General features: G+C 39.6%; 1 protein-coding gene across 1 annotated transcript in view; it reads left to right on the forward strand.

Moving 5' to 3' along the window:
• The window catches only part of LOC115011025 (MICOS complex subunit mic25a-like), a 48,438-nt gene that overhangs the window by 12,964 nt on the left and 21,731 nt on the right, over positions 1–13,743 (forward strand). Inside the window, exons 5-6 of the mRNA XM_029435953.1 lie at positions 8,760–8,783; positions 10,303–10,386. Of these exons, the coding sequence (XP_029291813.1) occupies positions 8,760–8,783; positions 10,303–10,386 (108 nt within the window). The remainder of the gene's footprint in view (positions 1–8,759; positions 8,784–10,302; positions 10,387–13,743) is intronic.

A 13,743-nucleotide genomic window follows, 5' to 3' on the forward strand; every position in this document is an offset into this window, starting at 1 on the left:
TGTTAAAATAAATGTAGTTTTTGTTCTACTGCATTAATGTAACTGTCATTGAAGTACTACACAAGCACTATCACAGAATGCCAAGTATGTCTCAGGAATACTCTTAACACCACCACCACTACTTTACAGCAAAGACCGAACCTTATGCCAAATTCCCGGTGTTTCATTCCCGGCAGTATTCCGAGGCCTCGGCTCCACTCCGGAGCGAGATAGCGCTGGGACCCCTCTTAACTGCCTATATGTTTGTTTGTCAAGCAGCCCGGCTGGAATGAGCCAGATGTTGGCTCTGATTGGAAAAACCTGCCTCACTTGTTTTATACCTAAACCCATGTAATCAGAGGTTCTCTGCTGATGGAGGGACAGTGTTGTATCTCTCTTACATACTCAGGAATCTCATTCAGACTTTGGTTACGGGTGTGAGAGAAACAGCTGTGTACGCACACACACACGCACACACACACACACACACACACACACACACACACACACACACACACCCACACCTAGGCGGAAGCAGATGGGGACATGCTTCATTATAGCAGTACATATGAGCCGGTGAATAGCTTGATGTTTTATCATGTACGCCTCTGACTGCTTATTTAGTCTGACATATGGTTGCAAACTGCTATTATGGCGTTTAGATGAGCGAAAAAACATGTTAAATGAGCTTTGCACGGGTTTCGTCTTGAATTTCAATGGATTTGCATCCTTCAAGCAATTTAAAGATTCTAACTGTATGAATACAGAACCATTTTTTTCTTTAATTTTGTCTGGATACATGGACTGATCAAATGCATTCATTCACATAGACATTTGAACTCGTACGCAGTTAATCACGGAGCTTGTCCCGGCGCTTGGGAAGAAAGAAAGGGGAGGAATAAAGAGTGAGAACAGTAAAGGGGAAGTGAGGAAGAGGGAAGAAGAAGGAGAACGTTGGGAAAATAAGCGTGCAGAGGAGATGGCAGGAGGGGCATTGAAGGAAATGGAGGGAAAGAAGTGAGTGGAGGAGTTGGTGAGGTGCAGATAAGCCCGCAGTTGTATCAGTAATTGTAATCTGCAGCAACTGACATGGTTCTACATGTAAAGCTATTAGGCTGACTGTGTGCGCTCAAAGATAAACGGGTACGATGAGCCAAGTGAGCAGGCAGGCAAACAGGAAGTCTAGTAAATCTTTGTAAACAAAACAGGACAGACTGATAAAAAAGGGACATCAGAGTAGATACTTTTATCTACATTTATTAGCAATACTTTTGCTGCAAAATGGTCAATTCTTACACTGGTAGAAGGTAAATGGAAATGTGTCTCTGGACTTAGATGCATATTTTACTATTGCAAAATTAAGTCTTTAATTCTCACTGACGGTATCGATTACCTGGATGTGCATTGCAGCTCCCCCCAGCCTGATCTTGAGCATCAGACGTCATCGACGAGCAGACGAGAAGAGCGTAAGGCTGGAGTGCAGCGAGTCAGATTTGCAGCTGGATTTAGCAGTATAATTGACCTTTTTGTGATCCACTGTAGATCGCTGCCTCGCCAGAAAAAACATCACTTTCAAAACTTTTTCCATCGAGATCAAAGACCGGTTCAACACAGGGTCTCAGCGGGAGAGCAAAAGCAATGTTGCTACAAATGAAGTAGCATCTTATTTTGGGAGTGAACATGAAATGATCATGAATCATGAGCACAACTGCAGCGATGAAACCAGGGCATTGCACATCTGGGACATTTACACGCTTCAAACCAAAGGGAATCAGTCGGATCCCTGTGAGGATGCAGATCTGATGTCTCTTGCTAAATGAGCACTTGTAAATATTTAGATCCTTGTTGAAAAAGAGGCTTTTAAAGTTTCTAGTGAAGTAAAAATGGAGTAGGCTTCTTTTCAAAAAGAAACCCCTCTTTTTAGTATTGCTGATTTGAGAACAGAAGTTTTTTCTGGTTGAACAAACATATATATTTTTAATTGAAACTTGAAACAATAGTGTTATGGAAGTATGTGTAAAAAGAATCACCCGTTTTTCTTTTTCTATACCGTAGATAAGCAAATGTACATGGTCACTTTACATACCACGGTACACTGCTGTAACCATACGCTGAACTACATTAGTCCACATTTCATAATTATGTAGAAAATACTGTATAACAAATCAAAACATTAAAGAGGAAGTGTCGCATGAAAGAGGGAGTAGTCAGAGTGAAATTAATAGATGGAGGAGGACGAGGACAAGGAGGACGAGGAGGAGGAAGCCGACAAGGGCCAGTGCCCCTTATTGTCCTACTCCTTCCTCTGCGTATAGCTGCCTGGCTGTAATTATCAGTCAGATTATTATTGAGTGCTAATTTATTGCCTCGCTGGGAGCTATGTGTTAAATAAACGCAGCAGAGTAAATAGAGAGAGGCGGAGAACAGACTGCTGCTGCTATCAGATGGCAACGCAGCACACACAGTGCCACAGGGGAAGAGTGAGACGCGTGAGTGTATATTCATACGTCTGTCCCAGCGAGCCCGAACACTCGTCTTCCATGCCCATGTGTTGTGTCGATGATCCATACGACCGCTAACATTGGTGCGCTGCCCTGCGTTGCTCTCTTCGTGTGCTCCTTCTGTCCTGGATTGGGGGTGTTGGCCCTCCACAGCTGATATCATGTGGCGTGTCCACGGCAGACTCACTGACTAACGGCTCAGCCAGCCACCATCTGTTGTCCCGACAGCGCAGCCTCAGAACCTGCAGTGCACTGAGCACTGTAAAAAATATGTTCTTCTTTAGCTGAGTAGTGAGGGGTTTAGACATTAATTCATGCTAATGTTTGTTTATTAGGGCTTGGTAATAAACATTTGTCAATTCTAGCACCCACAGTGGTGGAAGAAGTAACTTGTGCTTTTTACTTTTGTAAAAGTACTAATACCACAGTGTAGAAATACTCTGTTACAAGTCAAAGTCAAAATTATTGTCAAGGTTTATTCATCTGGCTCGACAGCAGGTTATGCTGCACTGCACGGTACGCTCAAAGGCTCTATGGAATTGTTGGATATGAAGATTAGAGATGGTGAATATCCGGCCCAGTCCGACCCCATGGCTGGTGTTGTTTGAAATGTCTCTGCTGTCGATGTGATACTAAAACTAGTAAAAATAAACCTGTTGGGAGATATTGGCAATACCTAAAGGGATTTGGTTTCCAGATTATAAATACGGTCTTGTTTGTACATATTGACTTTTATTTTCTGAATTCACACAAAATATTTCAATACAATTACATGTTCATGGATTTTATTTATTGAAGTGAGAGAGAGGTTTCTCTATCTTCTGCAGTATCGTGGTCCAGCACTGAAAGAATCTGACGCTTTCATCCATTTTAATGACAATTTTATACACATTTATTTTTTAAACCTGTGAAAAAGTTTAAGGATATTTTCATACTTACAGGGAATAGGGGTGCCGAGGGTGCTGCAGCAACTTTGTCGCCAGCTATTGGAGCTTTTATATTGTTATTCATATTGTCACACATTTCTAAAAACGTAGCTCCAGTTAACAAGAAAAACTGCATTGCAAACAACTGCCTAACCTGTCTGCTAGATTTTAGTTTTGCTCCGAGGCTCTCATCTCTCGTTCCTTCTTGTTCACTCATTCTTGCTGTGATTTGTTTTGTCTCACTTTGTCATATTTCTGTTTCACAGTTGTTATCCTGTCTCTCCTTTTCCCTCATCGTTTTCAGCTCATATCCCCCTCACTTACTCCCACTTGCTTTTTTCCTGTCTCACACATTTACACATTTTTTCCTCTGTGTGCATCTTCTAAATAGATGCTTCACACCTTTAGCTGTGTACTGAATTGATTCATATGCAGTAGGAGCCTGGAGCAGGAAGACTGTGCGATAATATGCTTGTAAGCTAATCTCCTGTTTAGCTCATGGCTAGAAGCTGCCATATTCAATTATGCACCTTCTTAATAACTGAAGATGTTTTCCTGCACTTTTACATTAGTTATGTATTTGGTCTTCTTCTTGTCTCCTGCATTTTCTATCTTTCCTTCTCTTTTCTTCATCTCAACCAGAAGACTTCTTCTCTCTTTTATTGCCTTTATTTGAGTCATTTAGGATATATTAAGGGCAATTTTTAAAAAGCAACAGAGGAGAATGAATTTGATATCCTGTATGAGAAACGGCATTTGTTTAAGCGTTATAAAAAGTAAATATTGTAAGACACTCTGTAAACAAAAGCAGCTGATAACAAAACATGTGACATCTCAACGAGATAGTGTTTTAATGTAGTGTGTCTGTTGTGATCATAATGGTGCTTTAAAGCTTACATTTTTTATTTTTTATTATCTATTTTAAATCAAGTACATTGTAAAATGAAACACATTTTGATCACCTGAAACTGACTATTTGTTATGCATGTTTAAAAAGCACAGTGCTTCACATGCCTGTAATTTTACACTGCATACTTTTCCCAACCACTTTTCCTTGAGATGTAAAGGTGAATTCATAAGCACTTCATAAAAACACGATGCTAAGGGAATCCATCTGACTTTTACTAAGCTACGGATGTTTTTTAAAGCAACTTTATTTATAATGTAGACAATGAGCACAGTGACAAACTCAATGCTGTACAATTCAAGTAAGGATTCTTGTCCGAAACCAAATCACACCTCCTAAGCAGAATGTTCTCTGTTTATCCAGTGTAAAATCAAACAGCGACAGATGTTATTGACAGCCAAATGGTGCGTCACTTTAAATGTTGCTGCTGCAAGGAATTGTGGGATGGCATTATCTCTTTTCCTTTGGAAATGGATGGTGCAGTGTACCCTATGCTAAAGGAGATAAGAAAGGCAGCATTGAAACACCTTTTTTTAGATTTAGAATTTTCAACCAGTTACTTTCAGGTCATTTCACTGAGCTAGGAATCTTCTTAAACAAAAAAGACTATTTGACCGCAGCCTAGTTCTACAGCCATGCAAGCTCTGTGAAGCTGTGCATCACACATTACAATGCTAAGATGCTGATGCTTACCATGTTGGCCATCTTAGTTTAGTGTTTTAGTTTTGTTCATAAAGCAAAGTATTGACCAAGTTAAAACCTTTTACCTGATGATGGCACTCGAGGAAAAATAAAGTGATCACTAAAGTTACTACAATGTATCATAAAGGGAACATGAACGTCTGTACCAAATGTAATGGAAATCCATCCAAAATATTGTCAAGATACTAAAAGCCAAAAACTTTAATCTACCAGTAGCATTAGAGGTGGTCAAGGGATCACAAAATTCAGTAGGCTTCATCCTCTGTGGACCATTGATGTGTGTCCATAGTCTGTGTCAGTAGGCAATAGTTGTTGAAATATCGGTGTGGACCAAATTGGTAGACTGATCGACGGACGGACCAAATCTAATCTACTTAGAATGTTTGCTTGCACGTATGAGCTGATCCAACTTTTTTGCCGTATGATGACCCTGCATTTATTTCTCTCTTGCTCCAGCAGTTTTCAGTTTCATAGAAATAAATAAATATATAAAGTTATTTTGGAAAACAGAATTACTGATGGACTCACTGACACACATTACAGTACAGACATATAAGACTGAATAAATGAATGACCAAGGTATCCCAACAGAGAGACAGACTAAACACACATCAGCATGCAAGCCTCAGTGTGTGTGTGTGTGTGTGTGTGTGTGTGTGTGTGTGTGTGTGAGTGTGAGTGTGAGTGAATGAGAGAGAGAGAGAAGTCACGCCTGGCTGGCTGTTATCTACCAGAGACTCGCAGGTCCCTGGAGGGACACCAGAGGAGTCATCTGATTCACTTGAAGTTTCTTCTCTGACTGCAAATTAAAACGGGACCAACAAAGCTGTGTTTTTTAATTAAATACATTTCGTTTTTGCTTTAATCCCTGCCAAACAGATTTTCATTTTACATATAAAATGTACATGTATATAACACAATTTCAGTCATTATTTTCCCCTGCATTAAACACACAGTCTGTAATTTCTGCCACAAGGGGTCTCTTAATCAAAATAATAACAAAAGACTGACTTTCATGACGTTGTGATGTAGCGTGGGATCATGGGAGTTGTCTTCATTGTTAAACGACCACCAGTGGCCGATGAAAATCGAGCTGATGTTACTGAAATCATGTTCACGGACGATGTTATTCCACCTAGCCCTGAGTCATGTTTTTCATATTATGTCATTTCATTCTAATGAAGTAGCTGCATGTAACATTAGCTGTAAGTAACGTTAGCTGTAAGTAACGTTAGCTGCAAGTAATGTTAGCTGTAAGAAACATTAGCTGCAAGTAACGTTAGCTGCAAGTAACAGTTAGCTGCAAGTAACGTTAGCTGTAAGAAACATTAGCTGCAAGTAACGTTAGCTGCAAGTAACGTTAGCTGCAAGTAACGTTAGCTGCAAGTAACGTTAGCTGCAAGAAACGTTAGCTGCAAGTAATGTTAGCTGTAAGAAACGTTAGCTGTAAGTAACGTTAGCTGCAAGTAACGTTAGCCGTAAGTAACGTTAGCCGTAATAAACGTTAGCCGTAATAAACGTTAGCCGCAAGTAACGTTAGCCTGCAAGTAACGTTAGCCGTAAGTAACGTTAGCCGTAAGTAACGTAAGCTGTAAGTAACTTTAACTTTTGCGGTTTACAGGGAAAATGGCAATAAATACTCCATCACAAGTTAGCAATACAAACAATAGTAAACAATAGAGTGGCTCGACGACTTCCTTCCTCACTCTCTGACGTATCAGCTGGTGTTTCGCGTCTTTCCTCATGAGTTTGACCAACTAGAGAGGCTTGAAGAGATATTAAATGCACCATTACCTTAAATAAAATGACAGATTACTCTGTGTTTGAACATTTTTGGAAACATTTAGGATAATGTAAACATATAACATAGTCGTTTAAAGACATTTTAATGCAGAAATGTTACCTGTTACACTTTTTAATATGCCCAAGATGCAGCTTTCACCTGACAGTGGAAATATTTCTCACATCAGAAGCCCTCTCGCTCTTTGTCTCTCCTCGGTTAAGGTCTGTTTATGAAACACAGACGATTGGCTCTGATTTGATTTGGCGTTCAGCAGCCCTGATAATTAGGACTAGACTCTCTTCACTTTCCTGTACTGATGCTGCTTTTCAGTGCCACAGTGCAGTTACTCAGGGACAATAGTGCTTTAAAAATATTGACTGGCATTAATTTGCAGGTTGTACCAGATGTGCGAGATTTAGTACATTATGGTAGTTCAGATAGTGTGTGACAGGCTGTCACTTTGCAGTTATTATTCAGACTTTCTACATTTTGACTTCCCCAATGTGACAAACCCACCCAGCTGGTGTCAATTGGATAAGTAGCAAGTTACATGATGTTGATACATTTTAATGATTTGTGCTTTGGCACAGTTTAACAAGATTCTGTTCTGAGGAAACATCTCATGATGTGTGTGTGTACCTGGTGTTTGTGTAGTTCAAGAGGACAAAGCCTTGTTTATGCCATTACACTTATTCCAATTAGCTATTCCCTAGAGTTTATGCTGCCAGACACATATTTCACAAAAGTATGTAATTAGCTTCACAACCAAGATTTTACATTAATTAAAAATGTTAGTTTATCCAAGTCTATTTTAATGTTTTACATGCTGGTGTTGTGCCACTAGAAGGCTGTTTTCTACATTCATCTGCTGAAGGAAAGTTTCTCTGTGCTCACCTCAAATCTGAGTTTAAGAAGTGGACGTACTAGCAGGATTTTGTGACATCACAATTAGTGTGGAAGCCAATCATGGTCCAGTATGTGTAATTTACACATTTGTGATGTGGAAACTTGACACCTATAGGGCTCACACAGAATGGACTTCAAGTCTTGAAAGGAACATTTGCATATTCAGAGATTTTACATTTTTAAGCCAGGAAAAAGATGATCTAAAAAGGTAATCTTTTATTATGCAAAGAAGAATATTTCCTTTCTCAAAACATATCTGGCGGGAATCTTTTCCATTCTATACAATACTAAATATCATATGTTATACCTACTTATAGTCATTATCACATAATTATTATTTGATCTCCCATCACTTTGCTGTATGATGCTGACACTGAGGGGAATATCCAAACCAAACATCATTACACATTTATTTTTATTATTTTAGGTATATTATGCATCATTTTACAAACTTCTTCAAAATGCTGCATGGCATATTTTGTATATTTGGAAACATTTGGATTGCTGCTAGAATTTAAAAATAATTTCTGCAAGTTTGAGAAACTTGTCCAAACACGAGTATGTAAATGTGTGCTGCCGCTGGGTGTTGGAGAAGTTAATAGAAAAATAAATTGAATTAGTTTGCATTACAACAATATTTGCATATAACCCATTTGGACATTGGTCCTTCAACGGCAAATAAAATACAAACTAAAGTACAACTGGACAGCTCTGTGATTGTTGGGGTCAGCAGAAACCGGGTCATACAAGTTTGAGACCTTTTTCTTTTTTTAACTTCTGATTACAGAATTCCTTGTGATGCTAAATACATTTTTGCAAGAGATGAACACAATAGCGGTGTATTCTTGGAGTTCCATCTGATCAATAATATGATCATATGATATGATTGTCATTACTTGTAGGAATTAGTGTTTTACCTGCAATTAAAATAATAATCATTTAACAGCCCTAACCCAAACAACTGTGTGCTTCTCTCTCCTTCCTCTTTGCTGTGCTTTGTGTCTGTCCCTCTTCTACCCTTCCTCTTTCTACTTTCTATTTCCCAACCTCTCCAGTCCCCAGATGAAGTAGATGTGATGGTAAGTTTCGTAATAACCCTCAAACCTCCTGCTCTTTTGTCCATTCCATCCCTCCACCCTGCTGCTGTCCAACCGCTCACAATGTTTTATTCCTTCTTGTTTCTGCTCACTTAAAAAAGGTTAAAACTACAACTACTGTGCAGATTATTCACTGAACTTCTTATTCCTTCCTATTCACATTTATTTTCTTCTTTCTTTCTTTCCACTCCTCTCTGTCTTCAGCATGTCTGCAGTTGTCATCCTCCCTTCTGCCCGTCCGTCTAAATACTCCCATCCCGTCCTCTCGCTTGTTCACCTGTTCCACAGTCCTCTATCAGAACTTCTTATTCTTTCTTCCTTCTGTCTGTGTCTCGCGTACATATTTCCCTACTGTTTGTCTCCCTTTTATCAATTGATCCAGTATTTATAAATTGCTGAAATGTTTTCTAAATGTTTAAATTGCACAAGGTTGCAAGAAAAATCCTTGAATATTGCAGCATTGTTGTAAATCAAAATCATAAATCAAGGGCATTATTTTTGATCATTGACAAATTGTCCCAACATATATTTAAATTGCAAAAACATAACATATCGCTGGTTTAGGAAACTCTCCTGTTGGTCGTATTAGAGGGAAGGAACGAAGACTTGTTGGTGTGCAAACTATTCTTCTTTTGTGGAGCAGTTTAAACAGAGGAGGTTAAATACAAGTGGATAAGGTAACTAAAAAGCTAAAAGCTAAAAAGCTTGGTAAGCTACCTCCATTTTGGACTTTCTGGCTCTCTGTTCCAGATCAGCACAAATATTTTGTGCAAATTGACTTTGCCCCCTGCAAGCAAATCCACTGATCAAACATAAATATATTGCTTTTGCAGAAAGAAAATTGGAAAAATGCTGATATGACTGTATGCTGCATGGCATTGTAAGGTTTCTTTTAACCCTCTGTTTTACAGCATCTTTCAAGGGGTGTAGATAAACAGTATTTCTTTTTAATGTTCTTAAATTAAAATAAAATGTTTACTGTCATGTCTTTAGTGTAAAACTCTAACACAAACAATCTCCATCCAATAATACTTAATACTTTATCCTTCTTTAAATACAATTATTGAATTAAATGCTAACTCAAAGAAAACTGACACATTATAGCGAATGAGAAAGCTTAATTTTTCAATTTTTTATCTTGCGACTCCACTTTCTGTCCCTTCTATTCTTTCTGCAGTATAATTTGAGGGTTGTGTCTTGCTGTTTGTTGTGTTTAGAATGTTTTCTTCATACAGTTATAACTGGATTCAAGTCTTGACTCTTGACTCCTTGAGTCAAGATTGTGTGTTATATTATCACTGCAATTTAAATTAATCTTGTTAATTTAAATTCAAATTAATGTTTGAAGAAAAAGAAAAAAAGTTCACCATTGCTACAGTATACTTCACCAATCTCCTACCTTTTCTATAAGGAGAACACGTAGCAGTACACAGAGTTTAATCCCTTCGTGTGTGTCTGTGTCTGTGTGTGTGTGTCTGTGTGCGTGTGTGCGTTCTTGCAGGCTCAGCAGCTACAGAAGAAAGATGCACAGCTGAAAGCGCTGGATGCCTTCTACAAGGAGCAGCTGGCACAGCTGGAGAAGAGGGTACAACATTTACACACACACACACACACACACACACACACACACACACACACACACACACACACACACTTACAAAGACTTAATTAGAGACTTTCACACATCCTCAAAGTTGCACCTATTGTACACACAAAACTATAGTTACATACACTATGTCTATAGACTTGGACAGACTCGGCGACACACAGATATAGAAACACCCCCAAACAAACGTGCACACTATTGTACAATCAAACAAATGCAGGCACAGTACACACACGATTAATGGACACGAACGGTCTCAATATGATCATTTTTGCAACTTTAAATGGCATTGAGTGTCTGAGATTGGTCCAACACACCTGCCAAAAAACCCTCAAAAGTACTTCTGTGTGTGTGACAATCACATTACCATGGTGGGTGGTTCCCAAGCTTTTTCAGTTTTCTTCATGCACTTCTGTGTAACGGTAAGTTAAACCAGCCCCAACAGCTGAATAACACATAAGTGTTGTGCACACAAGCATCTGTAGGAAAAGCACAAGGTGTGTCTGTAAATGTGATTCAAAAAGGGAACATAGATTCTACCCAGCCTGAGCTCCTCCACAGAGCCCTAACAAGCCCTTTCATTCCCTTTCATCTGTCTGTCTGACATTTAGCAGGCAGCAAAGGTGTGGAAGCTGTTTGCCTCGAGTTAAGTCTCAGCCTCACCAGGCGCCACACAAGATGGACCTTTTACGTGGGGTCTCTGGGGAAAGCATTGCCGTAGATGGAGAAGACCTTTTACACGACGTTATGTGTAAAATCTAAGTATTACGTTCTGTTTACCACGGCTAATCAAAACCTGTCCTGCTAAATTTGTGCTGGGAGCAGATGGAGTCACACGGGGCAACCTTAACATTAGGATTACCGTTAGTTACCCTCTGTGGGTCATCTGTTCGTAGCCGAGGGTAGACTTTAGGGCTGAGTACCGTTTATAAAACGACAACACCTGTACCAATATCAGTGCCCTTAAAGTGTTGTCGATTACTCCCCATCCAAATGATTTTCACACAAATACATTTTGAAAGTGTCCAAACTATTATAGTATTTATGTATACCGCGCACAACTTCACAGGCTGTAAGGGTTGTAACTGCTGCAGTAGTTGGTCAATCACACGTAAATTGGTAGCAAAATCATATCTGGGTACAAAACGATTGAATGCCGGTATTTTTTGACTGCAAACGTTTCAATACTACTTGGTACTTGGTGATTTTGGTCTTCAACAGGGGAGTCGCAAAATTGTTTGTAGATAAAGCAATTTATTTAATTTTTTTGCTTTGCGCATTCACATTCCCTCCTCTGCTGTGTTTCGCAAAGGGCGGGACTTTGCTCCCGACACACACACCTAGAGTCAGAGACAGAGCGGAAGAAATGAGAGAGGTGAACTAAAAGAACGGGTCCCCTGTCGCACGGGCCTCTTCAAGCCTCTTCTATACAATATATACAGTAGGGGGTCCCTGCTCCACGCTACACCAGTTTGGGGGTCCTTGGCCTGAAAAACGTTGAAGACCCCTGCTTTAAAGGTATTGAGTACCGGTTGAACCCCTACTCACTTATCCTTTAATTTATTTACTTTTGTAATCATTTACATGTCAATCATATCTTTACTCCTGATTACTGTTGGTCAATGGAAAGAAATAAACCTCTCAAACCAAGTTTAGAATAAATAGTGTGCATATGTTCATATCAGTAGAGGTTATGTTTAGTTTCTGCCATAAGCTTCTATAAGCGGATAGAGTTCTTGGTAGCCACTGGCTCGAGCAATAGACTTTTTCTGTTAGTTAAATCTGAAGTGTGGGCTTTTTTAAAACTAGGCATGTCCAATCCTGTCCAGCGAAAGAGAAGACGAGAAAGGTCTTTCTTTCTGTCTTCCTGTCAGTCTTTCCTCTGTGATTGCATACTTTCAATGACAGTCTTACATCATCATAACACAACATCTGTAATCTAATTATCGTGCAGTCAGCCTAAATAAACATTTATTACCTCAATGAATAATCTGCACTCACATTTAAAACTCTGTTTTTCTTCTTTCCTCTCATCCCCTCCACCACCGTCTCTCCTTTTCTCGTCCGTCTCATGGCATGAGAGAGATGGAAGTCTTTAATTTCAGGAGCAATTTAGTAAGGAAGGCCTCTACAGAGCACACACAGTCATACAAACACACACACACACACACACACACACGCACACACACACACACACACACACACACACACACACACACACACACACACACACAGGTCTTGGTGTCAGATGCCTGGCTATTTGTGTTTGTCTCATTAGTAGCAGGTTGGGTTTGCAGAGGGAGTAGGAGACTGGCAGGCTGACATACGGGTGGCACAAGCTGTGTTTGCTGTTGGGCTTAGGATGTTTGTAGACAGACGTCTATGTGTGGGTATGTGTGTGTGTGTGTGTGTGTGTGTGACAGAGAGACAGACAGAGAGATGTGTGTTCTGCATGCACACTGTATATTCAGGTGTACATGTACTGTATATGTAAATGGGGGGAATTATGTGTCTATCTGCTATGTGTGTTTGCAGACTGCGCCAGAAGCCACATAATTCCTTGGTTTTAGTCTGTTTGACTGCTTCAAGTGTTCTCAATGCTTGAGGTTTAGTTTTCTCAATCTGTTCAACTGAACTGAACCAAGATGAGTCAAGTCAAAGTGAGCTAGGCTTATGTTTGTGTTTCAGTTTCTCACCCTTTACATTAACATATGTGCTGACATGGTATGTAATAAAAACTTGTCACAAACTTGACGATATGCAATTCAATTGTTGTGTTTTTGTATTGAGAAAACAAGAATATGGAATGACACAGAAGAACTGAAACACCATCTCTTGTGCTAGGGATGTCAGTTTGGGTTATTTATGGTTCTGATAGCCTGAAAATGATTAACCGGTAACTAACCGATATAACCGAAGAAAGAAGCCCCGCAAAGTTACGTGAAATACAAGAGGCGCTTTCCTTTGACACTGCATTTCAAAGCGCTATCCATTTTAATGTTGCGTGCTGTAAATGTCTTTACTGTTGGCTTTGCCAAAGTGTATTCCCGTGTTTTGATTAGGTCATTGTTAAAGGATGCTCCAATCCTTTGGCCACTAATCATATCGGCCATATTCTTTCTAAATACTTTGATCAATGGGGATCAATTCTGAATTGCCTGCTCCTTAATTTGCTCTGAGAACAACACAGCTGGACACACACACACACACACACACACACACACACACACACACACACACACACACACACACACACACACACACACACTGGGCCCGGGACCGCGTCCTGTCCGATCTTCCCAATTGGTTAGCATGGGCATCGTAACCTGTCAAAGA

This window comes from Cottoperca gobio, chromosome 7, assembly GCF_900634415.1.
Source record: "Cottoperca gobio chromosome 7, fCotGob3.1, whole genome shotgun sequence".
Lineage (NCBI taxonomy): Eukaryota > Metazoa > Chordata > Actinopteri > Perciformes > Bovichtidae > Cottoperca > Cottoperca gobio.